This window comes from Poecile atricapillus, chromosome 1, assembly GCF_030490865.1.
Source record: "Poecile atricapillus isolate bPoeAtr1 chromosome 1, bPoeAtr1.hap1, whole genome shotgun sequence".
Classification (NCBI taxonomy): Eukaryota; Metazoa; Chordata; class Aves; order Passeriformes; family Paridae; genus Poecile; species Poecile atricapillus.
In genome coordinates, this window is record NC_081249.1 from 133,527,252 (window position 1) to 133,549,751 (window position 22,500).

Here is a 22,500-nt window from a genome sequence, read left to right on the forward strand (position 1 = left end):
TTTAAGTCTGGTGCCTTTAATTTCTTCCCCAGCGTTCTTGTAAAATCCAAACATAACGAAAAGAGAAGACAGTACTCAAAGATCACTAAACATTTGGAAAAAAATTATCCCAGAGGGAAGATGAAAGCCATCTGCCTGAGACTCCCCCTGTACTCATCTCACAGATGTGAACAGTGAGAGATGGATGCTCTGGTGGCAGAGAAAAAGCGGCAAACCCTGGTCCTGTTGGCATCAAAAGAAAGTGCACATCCAGCCTGCCAGAGAGCTGGTTTTGCTAGGAGCAAATTAGCCCCGAGGCTAGCCAAGACTTTATCGGCTGGAAAGTCCCAGTCATGAGTGCTAGCTGCAAGGGGCAAAGGAAAAAAAAGCAACAGGGAAAGATCAGGCAGGACAAGCCTGAACATGTTCAGTTTGTCCTTCCTACGTTACAATTATATCCTCATTCCTCAGAGCAAAAGGCAGTTCAAAGACACAATAAATCCCTTTCTAGTCTTACGCTTCTCAGGAACGTCATGGAAACGGAACTGAAGTGGTTCCCAGAGATAAGGTGACAAAGTAAAATTAAACCCTTCCCTACAGCGACACTTTGGTAAAATAGCAGCAGAGAAATAGAGGCACCATTCAGAGCTAGCTATGGCGTTCATCTGAGGAAACAGGACTGACCTTAGAGGCTTCAAAGGGATCAATTTAATGTACTGCTCCTCACACTCTGCTGCTGTTCCTTTCTTTGCATCGCCTCTAAGGCCCATACTAACTTCATTTCATGGGCTGGATTTTATTGTCAGGAAATGTGATTCCCTTTTGGGGTACATCTTAATAAATTCTTCAGTTTAGGTCCCAAGAAATCTGGGCTAAAGCACTGTGTGCCAAGGATGGCATTGGTGCAGGCAAAGCCTGAGTGGCCAGGTAAAGCAGCCACCAAACAGGAGATTTTTCAAAGCTTTTTCTTCCATCCCTTCAGGCCAATGGAGGGGACAAAGAAAACAAAGAGAGCTGAAAGACAAGGCAGGAAGTACACTCAAGATGGACCTGGGAGGTCTCCAAGGGTATTCCCACTCTATGCTGTGTCACTCACAAACCAAATGAAGCAAAACCAATGGCACAAGGTATAACGATGCCACAGGGCCAGTTAAGTGGCAAGGGGAAAAGAACTGGATTTTCAGCTAAAAACATGCACTAAACAGCCCTAGACAGCAAAACATTTGTTAGCTGCAAATGGATGGAACAGACAGAAACAAAAGGCTCCATCATGTACCAAACCACACAGAAACTATGCAGCACTTTTCCTGAAAGGTTATGATTAAGTGAAATAACAGGGGCTTTAAAAGGTATGTTTTAATCTGCTTCACACCAAGACATTGACAGAGTATGGAAATCACCCTGCCCATCATCCCAGCTACGGGCTCTCACTGCTGACATACATTCATGTCAGTGAATGCTTGTGAATTTCCACAAGCTTCAGCCTCGCACAGGACAGACACCTTTTCTGACCATAACTGGGCTGCATGAGATTTTAATTACCCTACTGAAAGGCCATAAGTATTTCAGACAGAGTCATTTCGGGTACACTGGATTTTGCCCTGCCTTTCACTGCGTCAGGGAATTTCTTTCCACCCTACAGCCCTTAGGAAAGGGGCACATGGCTGAAGGAGTCAGCGGTCATGAATAATCAGGGAGGGACTTCTCCAGAACAGGGCACCAATGTGAAAAAGTCTTTCTTCTGGGGCGACATTTGCATGACTGAGGGATGACATAATAATTCCACAAACAAAAAAGACTTTATACCCACATGGTGACTTTCAAAACCTCTCTGCACTGACTTAGTCCTTCCCTTCTGTACAGCAGCATCACATTTTGGGGGCAGGAATTTAAGCCCCGTCTCTGCAGCCACAGCTTTATCTCATTCTTTCTGGCTAACGCAATCTACATTTCACATTAGCAATGCCATTTTATGGGGCACAGCATTTCACTAAAGTGCTGAAGGATTTATTTCTGCTTTTGTATGAGGGCATAAAAGACAGGCAGAGAGACCTGGGTGAGAGACCTGTTTGGGTAAGAGAAACATCAACATACAGGTGGAGGTGAGGCCAGTACCTGGACACCAGCTTGGATGATGGAGCAGAAAGAAAAGGCAGAAACAGTATTGTTAGAGAGTGAAAAAGAAGCAGCATGCCAAGACCATGCCCCCAACACCCTCCCCCGCCGCCAAAAAAAAAAAAAAAGAAAGAAAACAACCCAAGCCCCGTTAGACACTTGGGAGCTGCTGAAAGAGCTACACTGAAAAGGAGGTGCTGAAGTGCAGCCAGAGGAGCTGCGTGCCAGGGCACATCCTTGTGGAGGCACTGTGTGTGCCGCCAGGGCACCAAACTGGGCTGGAAACGCAGCCAGGGTGTAAACACATGGTGCAGATGATCAGACTGAAGCAGAGCTATTGTTTCACTTCCAGCACGGGCTGTTTGCCAGACATGGACCTCTGCTGAGAGATAACAGAAACGCATTTGAAATTCTGGAGAAAACCCTTTGTTTTGGGGGTAGCTTGTTTTTAAGGAGAAGGCTGAGCAGTGATCTAAGGAGTAAGAATCAGATAGTTCAGACACCCCCTCCACCCCAAAAAAGTGTGTGGGGACTTTCAGAGCTGTGAAGCAGGCGCTACAGGAAGGATGGATGCTGGACCAAGCCCAGCCTCCCAAGCCTAAGGGGATTCGCTCACGCTGCCGGGAGCGGGGAAGCCGTTTCTCACCAGGATAGGAAGTCGAGTGCTTGGCAACAAGGGAGGCAGCTCTCCCACAACTCCGGTTACGCAAACAGCTGCCTTCTGCTGGGTTTCAACATGCTTCACTGCTCCAAAAATAATTTCCTGCTTGATTTGATACCATTAGCAGGAGCAGGGAGCGCAGCGCAAATGACTGTGCCGCTGTGCGCTGGCTGCAGGTAACCACCGGGCTCCAGCAAAAGCCCTGATTCCTGTTTTTGGCAGGAGGGAAGGTAAGCAGGGTGATAGCATAAGCCTTCTCTTCCTCTCTGAGGGGTTATGATGCAAGCCTGGACAAAAGTACCTGTCACCTTTGTCCTTTCAGGCCCCTTTTCCAGAGCTGACATTTCCCAGCCCTTACAGCTTGTAGCACTCATGGCATGTAACCAACACTCAGCGGCCAAGCAGGGATCAACGCCAACATAAAGTTCAATGACAAAGCCACTGCTTGCTGGGTGATTAGGAGCTGTGCTGCTCCTGGGCAGAGTTGCTGGTGTTCTCCCACAGCACAAGCAGCAGAAAGCTACTATCATGCCTTCTGGAATTCCCCAGTGGATGAAAAGCGTCCATCTTTGCGTCCGCTTTGCAGGTTGTTGGAGTAATACCAGTCCAGCCCAGTGCTTTGGGAACAGAAGCACTTTCCATTCCTAGCTGGACTGGAATTTGGATATCAAATTTTGCCCTAAGGTGCATCTGATTTCCTGTTCCCTATTCCCAGCCCATTGATCTGCATGCCCCTTCCCCAGGGCCTGCCTTGGGGGGACTGCTCCAGAGGCCTTCATCAGAACTGGAAACCTCAAGCAGTGCAGAGAGTTAAAGATTCCAAGGCCCAGCTCATCAGCACCGCACTCCATGGCCTGTGCCATACCAGCAGCACAGCACACCAACCTTCCCAGCTTGTGGCTAGCTGGTACCTTCCAGGGGAAGTGCAAGTCATGTTCAGCAAAGAGATTAAGCAGCAAAGCAAAACTCAGTGTCACTCATTAAAACAGCAGCTGCAAAGCAGGATTCAGGGGTGGAGAGCATAACCACAAAAATCAGTGTATTTTAAGGTAATCCTCTTATACTTTGAAAGCAAAATTGTGCAGTGGCACACGTTTATGCTTATACCTCTTAACCCAAAGAGACCATGAGGGACCATTCCATCTGCTGTGCACCACACAGGTCTTACCCACCTTGCTTTCCACAGTCGTTCTTTGAGCCACACAATGTTTTATGAAAGATGTCCCTTGGCCATGACTAGAAGAGTAAAATGGGTGATGAACACACCACTGCTTTTGGGGAGCTTCTACAGAAACTGACCTTGGAAGGTAAAGCCATGAAAAGAGAGGAAGGGTCCCCTTAGCCATCCTGCATGGGACATAACTGCAGGGACACCCCAGCTTTCACACACAAGACAAAATATGCATCTGAGCTGACCGAAATGTGAGGTGAGGCCTCTCCTGTCACTGCCACAATAAAAGAGAATAACTCTGCAAAGAAGGTGACTCCTCAGCTGCCAGAGGATCTGAGCTGGGTGGCAGGACAGGACTGGTGGGAAGAGTGTACAGGCTGGTTTCCGTGCTCAACTGACCCATGTCTGCAGCAGCTGCTGCTGCTGCTCCCACAGCCCCAGGGAGTGCAGATAAGCAGCAGTTCAGCTTTTCCAGACATAGCACAATTCCTGTTTACAGCCTCTGGGCTTGTCTTTTTTAAAAGAAGGAGCTAGGTGTCTATTCTTGCAGGAAAGCAGGTGTGTAAACAGTTCAATTAATATACCCAGCAAACCGTGCTCTAGCACAGCAAAGAGGGCTAGTGGAGACAAGCCAAGAGCACAGGAGCCAAGGAAGGAAAATACTTTTAAAGAATATGCCTAATTAGAGATGGGCCTGGGCCAAAAGTTCATATTTGAACACCTGGAATAGCTGAGGGGAGCAGAACGGTAACCTGAACCCAGATCCGCATTTTGTAACTCTCTGCTCTCCCAAATGAAGTAAAACCCAGCCCCAAACCCAACCCACAGTTTGAGCTACAGGTTTCCAAAAGCCAAAGTCTGGAGATTTGGCTTTCTACTTTCAGCCTGATTTTGGCCAAGTCATTGTGCTCAGCTGCTGGTGCCCTCTGTTCCTCTCACCCCACACCACCCAGCGCCCCGTTGTGGTGCTGTTCCACTCAAGAGCTGGCTCTTGCTCCCTGGCATCCCTGTTTGCTCCAGCAGTCATGCCCAGCTTGTCTCTGCACTCCCTTCTCCCTGCCCTCACAGGCAACAGCTCCTGGTCAAAGCAAGAAGCCAGCCCTAACTCAAAGCCAAGTGGCTTTTCTCATGCCTGTGAGACAAATATTGGCAGAAAACACCAGTTTTGTGCTAAATCCCCAGATTTAGGGCTTGTTTTGAAGGGTACAACTGCCATGGGGAAAGCCCCCTCCCCCAACCATGCCCTTTAGGAGTGCTTGCAGAAGCAGCAGACTCCCTTTTCTCCCCTGCAGCTCATTTCTCAAGAACAGACAACTAAACTTCTCCCACAGCTTATCAACTCTTTTGACTGTAGATTTTCTTTATAGCAGAATCACATTTGACAAAGAAAGGTCATCCTGATCCCCATAAAATCACCCTGTCGCAGGCACATCATGCATTTCAGACAGCTTGTAAGGCTGACTAAACATTTACTTTTGGATGGCTCACTTCCAAAGTTCAGAAATAGATTCCAGTTCCCAGTAAAAGAGTGCCTGAGTGTGCCATCAGATGGCTTCACTGCCCTGTCACAGCATGCCATTTGCATTCCTGAGCTTTCCCCCTCACTGGATGCCACCACTGAGCACATCACATCCCCTGTAGAGAGGTGAGGCCTTATCTCCCAGCTGGATTATTCTTGGTAGGTATTTGTCACTCCTTTTTCCATCATCTGACCTTGGGTCCTGTTAGGCTGAGGTAAGTGACTGATGCACAGGGCTCTGGATTACTTTCCCAGTGGGCATCTGGCCTCTCACCAGCATAGCTGGAGAGGAATAAATGGGATTTGCTCACACTGGATGCTGCAATGTTCAAGGAAGTGTTTGTGTTCTGAAAACCTTGAAAAAATTCAACTCCACTGCTATTCAAAGCAGTTTTGCACCTTGGATGTACTCCTGTAGCTATTGCAAATTCTTCCCTGCCACAGCTGAACCTTCATCTCCAAGAAATTTAAAAAAAAAAAAATACTAATCTGACTTTATACAAAAGTACAGGAAAAAATTTATATAATCCTTCAAGGGCCAAGAGCCTCTGTCTGCAAAGTTCTTGCCACACCACACCCAGGCAAAATCAAAATGATGCAACTTTTGGTAGGGTGTACAGATTACAATCAGGCAATTACACATCCCAGACCTTGTAATCACATGCAATGAGAACACACGTGGGTGTAGTGTGAGGTGTGAGCCTGGTGTCACCAACCACAGGCTTCTCTGGTTACCCAAAAGGGGTCATTCAACAAATGCTTTAAAAATTTCGTTTCTAAACATTGGTAGGTCCATCCAGAAAAAGGCCTCTTTCTGTCATGAAAAGTAATTCCTGAAAGGCTGGGAAACCACCAGGCCTGCACTGGAAAATATTAGCCAGAAGAACTGATCTATCATCTGTCTCATATCCAACCGTGCCCCGACAGTCGGAAAGGGGAGGGGAAAATAAACCCATCACACACAAGACAGTATCTGTTATACAGCTTTATATCAGAAAAGAGCCTCTCCAAGCTTCTGTAGGAAGTAAATTTAAACACCTGATGCATGAACATCCTCATCTTTAATAACCATTACTGTCTTTCATCTCCCCTTTTTTGTAAGTCTCAGAACAGCATTTAAGACTCTGGCCTCCAGTAAGCATTGCTCAGATGCTCCCCAGATGGCTTTTCCAAGGGGATTTCTAATTATTCAGGGTCTTTCAAAGAAATATCCTGCAGGAATCTTTTAGGTTTCTGGGGCTTTCCTTCCTTCCTCTACAATTTTCTTTACCCAGAGCTTGATTTAAAACCAAACTCAAAGGAAACACTTACAATGACTTCAATATGTCTCAGATCACATACCCTGGGGTAAAAGAGAATTGAACCAAATCCCATAAAAATAAAAATGGTGCAGATTTCAAAGGGATTCACAGCGAAGTTTTGTAAAGATGTAATTAGACCAAAAGTTTTAGCTGAGAATATAATGGAATAAAGGAACATTTAGTGAGACTGAGAAAGTTAATACTGCATGTAGATCACAATGGATTAGATATGCTATCCCCTCTCCTCAAAGAAAAAAAAAAATGGAAGCAACAGTTGCTGTAATAGCAGCTAAACAAGGAAACCGCTGATTCTCAAAAACTCTCACAGTTTTCACATCCTGAACTACCTTAAATGGATCGGACTGGCAAAAGTGCTAAATTCTTATCTGCTGAAAATCCACTCTAGACATCCCCAAGTGGAAGATGAAGAAAATCACAGTCATTTCTGGAAAGGCTGGCAACTACTTCTGGATAAGAGGGCAGCTGCAGAGCAGAGTTGAACCCCTTACATGATTATAAAGAAAACCAAATAATTTGAATGAACATAGAAGGTTTTTGTCTCTCTCAGGCCACCCAAGCCATCTCCCAAACAATAGTTAATAACTAGACATGCTACTCTTCCAAATCTGCTGCTGCATATCCCCCCAAGTGGGATACAACCCCACGAGATGTTGTCCTGCCACCTGGAAATGCTGACTGGGAAAACTGGGAGTGTTTCAGTGTGTGCTATGGCACAGACACACTGCTGGCTCAAACACAGTGCCCTGTGTACTAATGGACTTACCACGGTGTCTGGCCTCTCAGATCCCACCATGAGCATTTCCTTCCTCTTGCATCAGCATCCCTGTTTGCCAGCAGTGTTCATGGTAATTTCCTGCACTGCTTGGCACAGCACAGGGCTCAGCCCGAGCAGTCAGGAGCTTGGAATCGGAATGCTGTAGAGAACATTTGATAAAATCACAGAATGACTTGGGCTGGAAGAGGCCTTAAAGATCACCTTTGTCCAAACCCTTGCCATGGGAAGGGGCACATCAGGTTGCTCAGAGCTCCATCCAACCTGGCATTGAACACCTCCAGGGATGGAGCACCCTGTGGCCTGTGCCAGTGTCTCACCATTCTCACAATAACGAATTTATTTCTAATATCTAATCTAAGCCTGCCCTCTTTGAGTTTAAAGCCATTGCCTCTTGTCCTGCCACTACATGCCCCAGTAAAAAGTCCCCCTCCATCTTTTTTATAGACCCCTGTACTGCAAGGTGCTTTAATGTCTCCCCAGAGTCTTCTCTCTAAGCTGAAAACCACCAACTCTCTCAGCTGTCTTCATACATGCCCTTGTGGCCCTCCTCTGGATTCCTCCAACAGGTCAACATCCTTCTTATGCTTGGGCCTCCAGAGCTGGATGCAGCAGTCCAGGTGGTCTTGAGAGTGCAGTAGAGGGGCAGAATCCCCTCCCTCAACCTGGTCACCACGCTGCTCTTGATGCAGCCCAGGACACAGCTGGCCTTTTGGGCTGCAAGTGCACATTGCTGGGTCATGTTGAGCTTCATCTTCTAGAGCAGAAAGTTCCTTCTCCCAGTTCCTCCTTTTGCTTTCTTGGCTCTGACTTGGGCAGTGTGGCTGGGGCACCTGCCAGTGAAGACCAAGGCAAAAACATCATTGATACCTCAGCCTTCTCCATATCCCATGTAACCAGGTCTCTTCTTCCCTTCTGGAGAGGGTCCACATTTTTCACCATCATCCTGCTATCAACCACCTGCCTATGGAAGCTTTTCTTGTGTCCTCTGATGTTGGCCAGATTTAATTCTGTCAGAGCTTTTGTTTTCTGAACCTGATCCCTGACTACTTAGATTTAGGTGATCTTTCTGTATTCCTACCAGGTCAACTGTCCTTGCTTCCACCCTTGGAAAGCTTCCCTCAGACATCCTCTCTGAGTTTTTCCAGGAGCTGCTTGTTCATCCACACAATTTTTCCTGACAACTTTGCTGGGATACAGCTCTCCTAGGCCTGGATGAGGTGATCTTTGAATATCAACCAGCTTGCCCCTCTTCCCTCCAGGGCCTTATCCCATGGTACTTTACCAAGCAGATCCCTGAAGTGGCCAAAGTCTGCTCTCCTGAAATCCTGGGCAGGAAGCTTGCTCTGCACCTTCCTTGCAGCACTAAGGTCCTCAAACTCCACCACTCCATGGTCACTGCAGCCAAGACTTCACCTTCCCCACCAACCTTGCCTTCTTGCTGAGAACAAGGTCCAGCATGACAGCTCTCCTCATTGGCTCCTGTATGACTTGGAGCAGAAAGTTCTCTCTCCTCCTGCATTGTTTACGCCCAGTTATGTTGTCCCTCCCAGGACCAGAGCTTGTCAACATGAGGCCACTCCTATCTGAATAGAGGGTGCCATTTGCTCAGTCACCCTGGTTGGATGGCCTGCAGCAGGCCCAGACTGTAATGTCACTTGTCCTGTCCTCCCTTTAATCCTGACCCGTAAATCCTTGGTCATCACTTCATCCATCCCCAGGCAGAGCTCCATGCACCGGCTCCATCCACTCCAGCTGCTCACTGACAGGACTCTGAGGAGCACCAAGAAGATTCTGATGCTGGAAATACCTTCTTGCTTGGCTGCACTACCCCATGGTTTGTCAGGTGGAAGAGACAAGCCCCAACAAGTGCCTGGAAACGGCCATTCAGAAACTCCTTTGCCCTCTGGCCACATCCACTGCCCAAACACTCCACATACCTTTGGCTCTGGTGCTGTGGCTGTGAGCAGGGCTTCATAAGGAGACTGCAAGGAAGCAAAACCCCTGGGTGGGGCCATGGAAGCTGGTGTAGTTCATGAGAAGGTCACACCTGTTTCATATCTTTCTAAACACTCCATTCAAGCAGTCTGGCCTTTGGACTGGCCCACAACTGAACTGGCAGCTCAAGACAACAGGGTGTTGCATCTCTCCAGCCACCCAGCAGCCTCCTGCTTGTCCCACCAATCCAGCAGCAATGGCCAAGAAAAGCACTGGGAATGGCTTAAAAGCCAAGACCAAAGCCTTACAAAAGGGCTGCTTTTCTACCCATCCTTTCCAGCAGGAGGAAAGCAGGAAAGCAGCAGCAGGGAGTGTGCTGTCCCTTCTTTCCCTGTGGCAAATGAAGGTCTATTTTGGAAACACTCCTTCCTTGCAGCCCAAGCCCCTTGGTGCCCTAATCTTACTGCCCCAGCTGACACAATACATCTAAAATCACAAAGTCTGTCTCCTGCAGAGCTTCACTTCTCATCTCTCTGACTCCAGGAATCTTAACTCCTCCCGGTCCACCCTTCACATGCCACATCTGCACATTTCCGCTCATCCTGACCTTCCCTCCCTTGTCTGATAGTCCTTCCCACACAAGCACCACATCCTTCCTGCCCCGGCCTCGCCACAAAGCTGGATTTGTTCACTGAAGCAGATCAGAATGAAACATAAGCATGAGCCTATGAATCAAAAGGATTAGGAGAAGTAAAGGAGAGAGCTGCCCATTTGAATATGTGCAAACACAAAAGGAGGAGGGTAGGGCCACCTCAGGTTGCCCTGGAGGTCCCTCTGCTAGGTCCTGCTGGGCTCAGCCCTGGACCTTGGCCCACAGCCTCTGGGACTCTTCCATGACAAAAAAAAAAAAAAAAATTAAAAAAAATCCAACCTGGCACTGACTCTTTACAAACAACTAAGAGAAAAAAGAAAGGGGAAAAAAGGAAATAAAAAGGGAAAAAAATGGGAAAATTAAGGGAAAAAAAAGGGAAAATAAAAAAGGAAAAAAGGGGGAAAAAAGGAAAAAAAAGGGGGGGGGTGGGGAAGGGGAGAAAAAAGGAAAAAAAAAAGAAGGAAAGAAAAGGGAAACAAGCCCCCCAGAATGGGATGGTAATTACAAAGACTCTTCCTGCCCAGGGCACCAGAGGATGAAAAAGAGAATATATCCAGGAAAAGCTAGATGTATTCCCTCAAGGTAGTAGATATTTGCATGAGCATACCTCGTGATAGACAAAGTCTGCATCCCAAAGGCTGTATAATCTAAATAGCAATATTGTAAATGTATTGGATGAGGGAAGGAAACACTATCCCATTCCCCTGTATTATGCATGAGAAACAGCAATGCAGAGGGGTGGGATAACTCACTCGCATCACGGGAAAATCACAGCAGAGCCAAGTCCCAAATCCCAATTCAGGGACTTAACCACAGGCTATTCTGTACTTTCTATTTTCTGTTAACAAAGAAAACAGTATTTTGCTGGATTTCAATCCCCAGTGATACTGCTGGATTTGCTGCCCAGTCGTGAAATATTCCAGGAGTGGGAAGAGCAGAAGAAGCCCTTGTGAGTCATGAGCAGACACTGCCTCATTGTGCAACCTGGGTTGCGAGGGTCATGTTCAGCCCTCCAACTCGACCTCTCCTAGCAAGGCCAGACCCAAAATACCTTGTGCCTTTTTATAAAATCCCCATTTTGGTTCCATTGGGGGTTTTTTACCCCCACTTTTTACTTATTCCTTGGGGCTGTTAAGCCAGGCTTAACGAAAAAAATCAGCCACCACTTCTGCACAGCCTTGCAGGAACACAGCTAACGACAAACCAGGCAGGGCCCCACGCTGCTCAGGACCCGGGGCTTTCAAAGCATCAGGAGAGGGGAGCAGTGTTCAGACATCCGTAATTGTTTAGCAGAGCTGACTCCACAAACACACACGCTTTTGATTGCGATCTGGCGACCACGCACACAACCCGGGGTTTCGCTCGCCCGCCGCCCCCTCACTTTCTGACTCCAGGCATGGGGTGGCAAGGCAGGGCAGCCTCCCCCAGTGCACAGGCATGATGAAAGCTGGAAAAGGCAGCAGAGAAATTTCCTTAGCTCCCCTGGAGATATCCTTCCCTCTCTGCCTTTTACTTTCTATCTGCCTGTTTGTTTGGGTAAGTGCCGCAGCCCATGGAGCTCCAGGAGTCCCATGGCTCTGGTGCAAGTCAGTTTCCAGCAGCCCCCAAAACCTCAGCTCTCTGTAAGCGGCACAAGCCAGTCACAGAAGGAAGCTCTGGATATTTTATTTTATTTTTCTGAAATGCATTTCTGCCATGGTTACTTTGGGAAAATGAAGCAGCTAACCCCTAAAGGTAGAGATGCCCAGGAGGTAGGAGGGTGCTGTGGGGAAAAGGGGCAAGTGGCCATCCCATGTGAGCTGGCACAACCACACTCACAGCCCTCCCAACATAATCCCTGCATAAGGCTAAGTGGGAATGAGGGTTTTGAAGGGAAATGGAGAGCACACCTGATAAGGCTGAGGAAGGGGCTGCCAACAGGCCCCCCATTAGCTCATCCCAAGCCTAGCCCTCCTAAGCCATACCCCATACCCTTGAGGGCAGCCACAAGGTACAGGCTCTCCTGCCCATGGGCTGCTGGCTCCTATCCTAAACCCCACTGTTCCTCCCTTGGCAAAGGGCCCCACCTACGGGTGAAGGACAGAGGAGGAGCTCTTGGCCCCATCATCTCACCTCCCTGCCCTGGAGTTCAGACCAGGGGTTGTAGGGAGAGCACAGAAGGGCCAGGTTCGCTGAAGAAGGGCTAAGGGGGAACAAGGGCACCTTTGCAGTGACACTGTGGGTACACAGCAGAAAGCCAGGGGTCCCAAACCTAAAAACCAGTGGCCTAGATGTGGGAGGCAGGTTAGGGGTTTGCAGGAAGGAAGAGCTGGGGAAGAGCTTAGCGCAGACCTGTAAAGAACTGTTGTGTGAACACAGCACGGACAGGAACCTACGCAAGACCTGGTGACTTCTGATAAGTTCACAATCCAGCATCAAACTCCAGGACCCCAACCACATGTACAGTGTGCTAATGGCCAGAAATATGTTCTGGGACTTGGGGGTCAGTCAAGAAAAAGCTTGGGAAGCAGACTTTTCCCTGAGCTGCTTCAGGACTGCTTCATGAGGAGGTAAAGGATGCTGTAGAACCACCTGTGCCTCTTTGTCAACCAGAGAGTCTAAACAGCAAATTTAGCTGTAGTTGTCTCCCCCGTAGATGTATAAGATTAGATGAACTCCACCCAAAGTGCACTGAGGCATTTCTTAGGTTCAAGAATAGGTTAAACAAGTCATCAGAACTGGAAAACTCTGGTGCTGGGAACAGACGACAGAAGTGCCTTAGACCTGACTTCTGAACTAACAAGTTGTTGAAGGATAATATCCATGATCCCCTATCACAGAGTTTACAGATAAACTTTGGGGCTGCAGCTTCCAAATTGAGACAGCTGCCATGCAGAGCAAGTGATAAGAAAAAAAACTTTAGATTGTTTTATTTTTTCAGAGAAGGCCACAGCTGAGGGCATCTGCACCTTCCCCAAGCCATCAGCTCCTTGACAAGCAGCCCATTTCCTCTTCTGTCCCCATTCCTCCCAGGGCACTGCAGAGCTCAATCAGCAGTGACAGACTATGTTGAAGATCACGGATGACTTGTTTGCTGGCAAGCAGACTTCACCTCCCTTTCTCCCAAGCGCCTTGACACAAAGGACAAAGCAATGCCTGTACAAGCGTCACCAGTCCTTGATGCCTGGCTGATCAGCATCATCCCAGGCAGAAAAACATCATAGCTTTTGCTCAAAGGGAGCAGGAGCAGCTCCCAGAAGCAGAATGCCCTGCTTTGTCCTGAAATGGAGCACAACCCTTTCACCCTTTGCCATGCTCCCACCCGCCTTCCCAGCTCCCAGCCTTCAGTCTTTTCAACACCCACAATTTTTCCACTCTACCACGAAGCCATGAGAAATTCCCTGCCAGAGGACTTTGCTCAAATGGGTTTTTGAAAAAATAAAAATAAAAAAATTCCCTACTCCAGGCAAACAAGCTCCTTCCCATAAGGAAGAAGGATAATAGCACAGGCAGGAAAAAACCCCAGACCCAACAAACTATCCCCAAAGCCTGCTGTAAAAGAAGAATACTAGCTCCAAAAGATTTAAGCCTACAGCTGAGTCACTAAAACGAAACCTCTCCATGTCCATAGAAAACAAAACATTCTTGGGTCATGCAGCAGAGATTCTCCATGGCTTTGTGAGAAGGAAAGAAAAAAAGCAGCCAAATGTAATTAATCATACTCCCAAAAGAAAGGATGAAATCTGTAATTAACTACCTAGACTCATGTTTCCAGTTTAGAAACTAATCCAGCTGCCTGCTTTCACCTTTCAGCCACAGGGCTGCCACAAAAGTCTGCTGCAAATACCAAATCACCTCTGTTTAGGATGCACTTGCCTGCAACTAGTGATCCCACAACAGCTTCACATAAAGTGTACAGGGAGGGAGAACCTTTGCAGAATGCAAACAGAACTCCTTCTCTTAGTCACCTTTTCTAGGTGTTTGCACTCTCCAAGAGCAGCCCTCAGCTGAACTACAGGAGTTATTTCAAGCTAGGTATTTAAATCCACAATTCTGACCCAACTGATCAATTACCAGAAAATACCAATTAAGGAAAAAAAAAAGTATACAGAAATGAAAGCGCTTTTTAAATGGTTAAGATTATGAGAGCTTGTGTTAATAAATTGGCTTATACTCAATCCTTGGATGGTGAAATTTGCCTGACCAGCAAAGTTTTGGAAAACATTGAGGGGAAATATAGTACTTTAAAGAGAAGAAGAGGAATGGCTGGAGCTGGTGGATTCAGCTTAACAGCAGAGGTCAGGATCTAACACTCAAAAAATCCTATGCAAATCAGAATAAGACATTCAACTTCCTCAGGGCTCCCTTAACAAATAAGGGTTGACAAACATTATTCCAACAATGAAAACAATAACAGACCAGTTCATTAGGTCAAATACATCAATGGTAAATACAATACAGAAGAATAATACCAAAATGACATCAGCTGAGAACTGAGACTGATTTCTACTCCCTCTCTTGTATACAAAGCACTGCTAACATATGAATAATGCTGTCAACAACAGATGGGGAATGCTGGCCAGCTCTGTGGTGAGGAAAAGCAAAGAACACAGTGGACAGAAATCTCCAGCTTTGCTCTTCCATGACACAGCAGAAATGCTTCTTCTCAATGGAAGGTGATTGGGTCAATCTTCTGGGAAAAAAGAATGGAAGTGATTATGCAGCTCCAAGTACAGCTGGAGCCTTCCTGTACAAATGAGGGAAACAGGGAGGGAGGAGTAGCAGCCAAGCTGTGGGATACAGCAACAAGGCCGAGGAGCCTCGGGCACGTCCATAATGCAACAACAGCCGCTCCTTTTCCTCCGGGTCGGTGCGGCAGACACAGCCGGAGGGGATGGCGACGCTCTGGAGGCTGTTCCGTGGCACAGAGCTGTTGTCAGCTCAATTCCTGCTCTCCACCCATATCAGCCCGGTGGATGGATCCTCTAATCTTTGCACTGAAATCTGGCAGAGGAGCTAGGCACAGCGGGGCTTGGCTGCAGCAAACATTGCTACCAAACACCCAGAGCGGCTCTCTCAGCCTGAAGCTGCTGTTTATCAAATCTTATCAGGCCTCCCTGCACATCAGGGTGCTGAGGAGGGCGCTGCCAGCACGTCCCTTGCTACCAGAAATGCCGGCCGTGCTTCCAGAGGGCTGCACGGAGCCCGGCGGGGAAGAGCAGCAGCTGCGGGCAGCCGGGCTGAGCTCCCAGCGCTACAGCGGGCAGGAGCTGCCCTCCGCAGGATGCAGGCAAAACAACCCCTGCAAAGACAAGAGCTAGCTCGTTTTCCACGTGCAGCTGCCTTACTTTCCCATCATGACGGGCAAGGTTCACTTTTCTCAGCGTTGTGCTGCGGACAGGTCCAGAAGCTTTCAACGTGAGCGAGGAGTCTGGAAGCCTCCTCTTGTCTGACAGCACCAAGCCCTAACATCAAAAAGGTGTCCTTAAGTCAATGTCCCTGACTAATTAAATGAAACAGGAGATTCCTTCCCACTGCTGCTTTTCTATAAAGCCGTGACTGATGCACACACTGGAAAGTAAAACCCCATAAAATTTTGCTAGATAAAAATGCTGCTTCTATGTTGATGTTTAAATATGGGCATATAACCAAAGATGAGAACTGAGGTAACCTTTACTTTCAGTTAACACATAAAGGTTTACAATCACTGTATTTGATCAAAAATAATGCCTATTAAAACCAGCACTCAGTCAGTAACTTCTCTAAACACTTTTAAATTGTGATCAGTTAATATTATGTATGTCTCCAATTTAAATTTTATGTAACCATGTATTAATGACAAAATGAATCCTCCTGGTCAGTTTTGTGTCATTTGGCCAACACTGCCAAGGTACAGCAGCCAACAAGTTTTAGGGCTGTTTTAGGTTGTAACCCTAAGGCTACAAGTTTAAGGTGTTCTATTCAGCCTACGAAAGGATTTCACACACAAAATTGCATCACTGCAGCACCTGAATACATGTGGATGCACAAGGGGGTTCAGAGAGCAACATATGACACCCCACATCGTAATCCACTGTGCCCTGTGCAAAACACCCAGGAGATGTATGGCCATACACAGTCCACAGAGCTTATGGCACTAGGACAAGGATGAGAGTGATTTTTACCCTCTGTCCTATGCTATAGAGTTATTTTAACCTGAGTCTGCAGAAGCAAGTAAAGAGAAGTAGAGCAAAACAAAAGCCTGAAAGCTCACAAGGGATTCTTTTTCCCCCACCAGAGCAATGCTGGGGAATCCTCCAAGGAGATTACAGCCACATGCACTTCACTGCCTGCAAAATTCTCTGACACACCACACCTTTTGAGCATTTCTTTCCTACTCCAGAGTGTAAGAGAAGGTGGCAGCCTGCTGTGATGTGCCAGGCTGTGGAAAGTCAACACAGAATTGTTAGGTGTGTGTGCTTCATCTGCTGACAGGGTTAGACCTCCTCACTCTCTTCCCCCACTGTCCCAAGCTCTCCTTCCCCTTTCCCATAGTCTTGCCCTATATTGAGCATCCCCCAAAGACATAATTTCTCTACCAGTGCTCTTGATTTCCATTTCTCAGTTGTACAATATCATTTATTAAAAGCTGCTTTCCAGCATACTCAGCTCCAAAGGCAAGACAATCAGGAGAAACAGAATCCACTTCTCAGTCCAGCTTGTTTTTAAATGTACTTAAGTAGGCAGAAGGTGAGATTTTCAACAAGAGCTCCTTGAAAACAGTGGAAGTATCCTTTGTAGCAGCATAGAAAGCAAAATTTTGAGTTCTGGTATGGTCCTCTACTGCCACCAGGAGTAAGATAGCATCAAAAGCTGCAGGGCAGCAAAATACCCCTTAGCAGCTCCCTCAACGATTGCAACAAAATCAATACCAAACAAGTGGGCCACTCACCTGAATTTGGTGGATAGAACACCTCCCAGGGCGGAGCCAGAAATAATACCCACTCCAAAGCAAAGGCCCAGCTTCCCTAAAGCACCAGCACGTTTGGAAGGAGGAGTCATATCTGTAATAACCTTCTGAGCACCTGCAGGGGGGAAAGACATCCCTTAAAAGAACCTTGCCACAGGGTTTGAGCAGACACACCAGCAGTTCCCATGGTTCTATTGCTAAGCCATTAAGAGCTTTTTGGTTTGGCTTTTGGGTTTTTTTCTTGTTTGTTTTTTTCCCAGTTAAAACTTTTCTGGGCTGCTTTCTGGTTAGAAGCATTTTCCCCAGCTTTTAATTTTCATACTTTGCATGGAAGAGGGCCTCCAAAAAAATCACTGTCACTCTCCTCTGGGAGACCCATCCATTTTGAACATAGCAGCCCATCAGTCATGAGAAACAGAACCATTTAAACCACTCAAACCACTTCACAAGTGACAGGAAGCATTATCAACTTGATTCTTCTTGCATGAGTTACATGGACTTCCAGTAGCTGAATTAATGACTTTTACATGAAAAATACAGGAAACATCAGCCAAAACAGAACAGCTTGGTGGGTAATGGAAGGTATTTTTGTAATAATGTTTAATTTTTACCAGTATGCTCATTTTACCAGGTGAAAGGGAAAAGTGTTCATGTAAAATATCCTGGTTGCAAGAAGACAGCTGAAAAGTCTGGGACAACACTGCTGCCAGCAAGTGACTTGCACCCATATTTGGATGATCAAGGCCAAATGATTTCCTCAAGATTATACAGGAAGATGGGCCTGGAACTCAGACTAATAAGCACAGCTTTCCACAGCCAGAACATCTGCTGCTTCATGTTCCCACATTTCATCCCTGAGGACCATTTCATGTTCCTCCTGCCTTCCTTCATGCTGTTGAACCTGCTGACTTCCACCAAAACAAGCAAGAAGGTGGGGAATCAGGCAGTAAAAGCAATTTGGAAAGCTACTCATCCCTGACTGATCTTACCTGGTATCCCATGCATGAACACTGCTGGCAGCCTGGAGAGGAAGAGGAGGGGGATGCTGGTGGAGAGGGACATAAGCAGGAAGAAGATGCTTCCAGATACACAGGAGAGAATTAAGGCTGCTCGGGCACCAAATTTATCTGCAAACCTGGTACAGAAATGGCACAAGGTTGTCAGTTTTCTATTTAGGTTTAAATAAAATAATAATAAAAAAAGACTCTTCAATAGTAAATCAATTTTGCTCCTATTTAAGGGGAAAAAACAACACCACAACTAAACACACTAACAACCCAAGCCCCAAAAGACAAACAGGCAAAAACCCCAGTCAGATCAGGTTTTGACCCAGCTCCAAGTCTTTTCTGTAATTCAACTCCAAAAATATTAAAAAGCTTAAGTTGGACGAAGTCTGAGAGTACCACAGAAAGGGTTCTGAGCAAAAGGGGCTAAGATGACCATAAGACAGTCCTTGGATAGTTTCTCATTGCAATTCCTCCTTCCTTCACTTTATTGAAGCTACATATTACACTTAGCAGATGAACATTACCTTGCATAACAATTAATTGTGCTTACACTACAAGGAACAATCCCCTAAAAATATGCCAGGGTTGGTCTACAAACAGAGCTTAAGTAATTAAAAGGTTTTGTGTTGAGGGAGAGGTACAGGACAAAACTTCGCTGTGTACATGTAAGCCAGGGCAGTTTACATTTGCTGTTTGTAACCTAAAGACCACAAATCATTACATTGTTGGTGTGGGGTTTTTTTTGTTTTGTTTGTTAAAAGTAAAGGCTTGACAAAAAAAGTGCTTTATCTTTTCATGTCTGTTTAGGAGCATCAAGCAAGAACACAGAAAACTGAGCAAAGAAACACATTCTCTCTTATCCCCTTACTTCCTATTTTCTATTTAATCTGTCCCTATGCTGGTAGCAAGGCAGTCTCATTTCTACAAAAATCCTTTTTATCTCAAACATACATTGCAAATTGTGGCTTCAATCTGGCAGAGGACACCTTCAGTCCCAGACAGATTCTGGTTTGCCATTTTCCTTCCCTTCAGCAGGATTCTGATTCTGGATATTAGTGAATGACACGTGTGGAAGAGAACCAGATTTCAGATGGCACCAGATCCAGGAGAGAAATATTACTCTAGGTTTGTGAATTAATAGGAAAAGCATTAAAGCAGGTCCTTTGCACCATCTCCATTCTTAGAAATGCATTTTCTGCCAAGCAGTACCATAGAATCAAATGTTGCTGTTATTTATTTGAAAATGTGTCCAAGGGCTGAGATTAGATCCTCAAAATGCCGCACTCCACATACCAGAGGATCCTGTAGAGGTCCCAGTCTATATCAGCCAGAAAAGTAAATTCCCTATGGGTAAACTGAAGCAGCTCCCTACCCATTTATCAATTTGTTGATCAGTGGCAGTTGATCGGTAGCAGGATCAAGAAAAGTTAGATTTTCTCAGTCTCATTTTAGTTTCCTGTCACTGAATTACACGTAATCTTTCAGGGGTTTATTTTTCCTGGTCTTTAGGAACGTATTCTCCCACCACTCAAAATTTTTAGGGCTATTTAAATTTCATTAGGAACTGTTCCATGGGGTAAAGAGGCAGAAAACCCAAGTCTTTTCCACTCTTCTCTTATTTTGATAGCTGAGTTAATAGATATTCTTTAAAGATTCTTAGAAGTTCTTAAAGGTCCATGCAAGTCTAAATTTGTATTCAACATGGATGCAGATTCAGCTGATGAAATGACACAACCTTCAATTATTGTAATTGACATCTCTACTTACCATCAATAAATATCCTCCTTTTTTTCCTTTGGTTTGCCAGTCACAAGACATTGCTAAGGTTACACATGGTTATAAAACATTTGCAGGATTTAGCTGTTAGGACCTGGGCTCTGAGGACTCTGCTGGTTTAAACCCATTTCTAGGATTTCATTACACTTAAATGTGTCATTAAAATGTAGCTAAGTTAATATAAAGGCTGCTTCTATGCTGCAGTATTTCTAATAATAGCATTTATTTTTTCTTTCCTCATTATGAAATCCTCAAACATTTCAACAGGACCACAAACCAGAACTAAATTATTTTTATGGAAGTGTAAAAATGCCTGGCCTTTTTCAGCCATGTAAAGGGTCATGAGAATCATTCTCACTTACCTTCCAAAAATGTAACCTCCCACAAGCTGGAGGACACCAAAGAGGGTCTGGAGATAGCCAAACCCCACTGAATCCAAACCTAGGCTCTTTCCCAAGTACTAAAAATGAAAACAAGACAAAAACAAAATAAAAAACCCAAAACCAACAAATAAATGGGAAAAAAGCATGCTATATTTATGAATAAACATCTTAATATCTGTGTGGAGAGGATCACAGCTCCAAACAACCACTTCCTTCAGTTCCCCACTCCTATAGAGGAAATCTTCATTGGGCCAGACACTGGCAGCTTAATACAGACCAAATGTCTCTGTCCCACACCGTGAAGGACAAGGAGAGGTGGTCAAAACCATCAATTTTGCACCAGGTGACAAGTTTGTGTCACCATTTACCTTTGCAGTTCAACACAGCTGGACATATTCAGCAACTCCTAAGGGGGATAAGGGAAGTTTTAAATGCCTTGCTGCCTCCAGACCCTGCACCTGGAACAGCCTGGTCACCCTCTGGGAGATGACTATGGAAAAGTCCTGGAGCTGTTGTTTAATCAAGCAAGCCAGAATTGATGCACCTATAAGATGAACAAATAATGCCTTTACTGGATGGTACACCCACAGCCTGAGCTTGCAGAAAAAAACAGATGCACACCTTGAAGAGCCAATGGGCAGTTATTTCTGATTCATGCTTTTGTTGTGTCCTGTTTTTGTCTAGCCTGGAGGCACAGGGAGACCTTATCTCTCTCTGCAACTGCCTGAAAGGGATTGGTAGCCAGGTGGGGTCAGTCTCTCCTCACGAGTAACCAGCAATGGGACAAGAGGAAATGACCTTAAGTTGTGCCAGGGGTGGTTTAGACTGGGTATTGTGAAATGTTTCTGCACTGAGAGGATCATCAAGCACTGGAACAGAGTGCCCAGGGAAGTGGTAGACTCACCATCACTGAAGGTATCTTAAAAATATGTAGATGTGGCACTCAGGGACATGGTTTGGTGGTGGACTTGGCAATGCTAGGTTTCTGATTGGACTCAATGACCTTAAGGGTCCTCTCCAACCAAATGTCCTCATTGATTCTGTCATAAAATCAGACAGAAGAGTCCAGTAAGTGAGAAGCAATAAATCCCACTGAGCTGGTTAATTACACACTCAGAAAAACCCACCTTTGATCTGAAACCTCTGCTGCCTGGGTCACTCACACGCTCCATGCAAGAAGACACAAACTACATCAGCTGCACACAGAGCCCTCGGGCCAGGAAAAGGCTCCAGTGCTACTGCAGTCCAAGTGATAGAACAGCTTTTATGGCCTGAGTGTGCCCTGGACAGAGACACAGCCTACCTGTTTGGTAAGAATACCAAGTATTCCTTTCAGTTTCATGGATATCTTTCCTCTTTCCTGCTAAAAAAATCTTCTGACTTTGCTGCCAAAGTACAGAGCCTGGCATTGAAGGAAATGTGCTGTGAAGCAAGAGAACCCATACTCACAGGCATGACTCCCATCTGCATGAAGAGAAAGGTCAGGTCTAGCGCTGCAATCACGTAGGCAACACGGATCACTCGTCCCCTCTTGGCCTCTCCCAAGAAGCCACTCTCTCCCAGGACCTCACTACTCATTCCTGAGGATTCTTCCTCACCTCCAGAGCTGGCTTTTGCATTCATAGTGCTCACAGAATGACTTGTTGCAGGACAGGCTGGACAACGACACGAAGGCACTTGCTAGCTGCGAATGTGAAGCGTAGATAAGGAGCACAAGTTGTGTGCACAGTTCAAAGCTTATTCTGTGAAAGGTGCTGAGCCAGCACACCACGGATTTAATGTTTCTTTCTTTCTTTTGCCTCTTCCTTTTGCTTACTTGCTAGGCAGGATCAAAAGTAACCATGCATCCAACCACAGATCTGGTTCTTCAGCTTTGTCCCAGGTGGGCTCACTGCCCCAAAGCCATCACAACAAAAATCAGCCAGAATGTCCCAGTGAAGTGAAAGTGAACATTGCCCGAAACAAGAGCACGTGATAAGCTCTTCAACTCTTTTAACTGTTTCACTTCCTTCACTTTTATTGTCCCTGGTGGCTCAGGAGAAATAGCTGTTTTAATTCTTCATGGAAGGCACTTTGCTTTTATTTTTGGAGGTTGCAAGTGCAACTTAGAGCAGAACAGTTATTTCCAATTCCAGTATGTTTATACAGATCCTGTAACAAACACAGGTCTTGCATGTAGTTAGAGCCTTTCTCATCACCTTTACCTGAGCAATTTTCCCTCCTTTCCAGGTGCTGCAAATTTATAGCAATTTTGAGCTAGCAGATGCTCACATGTGA

The 22,500-nt window shown here is 46.0% G+C and overlaps 1 protein-coding gene across 2 annotated transcripts in view; it reads right to left on the reverse strand.

The window, feature by feature from the left end:
* The window catches only part of SLC22A18 (solute carrier family 22 member 18), a 58,982-nt gene extending 36,807 nt beyond the window's left edge, over window positions 1-22,175 (reverse strand). The window contains exons 1-5 of one of the 2 annotated variants that reach the window (XM_058863742.1): window positions 22,040-22,164; window positions 21,673-21,907; window positions 20,203-20,300; window positions 18,047-18,192; window positions 17,040-17,172 (exon numbers count right to left, since the gene is read on the reverse strand). In XM_058863742.1, the coding sequence (XP_058719725.1) occupies window positions 17,040-17,172; window positions 18,047-18,192; window positions 20,203-20,300; window positions 21,673-21,846 (551 nt within the window). In that variant the 5' untranslated portion in view covers window positions 21,847-21,907; window positions 22,040-22,164. Of the gene's footprint in view, window positions 1-17,039; window positions 17,173-18,046; window positions 18,193-20,202; window positions 20,301-21,672 lie in introns of both variants that reach the window. The other variant, XM_058863734.1, reaches the window with a different exon arrangement.
* Between the last annotated feature and the right edge of the window lie 325 nt (window positions 22,176-22,500).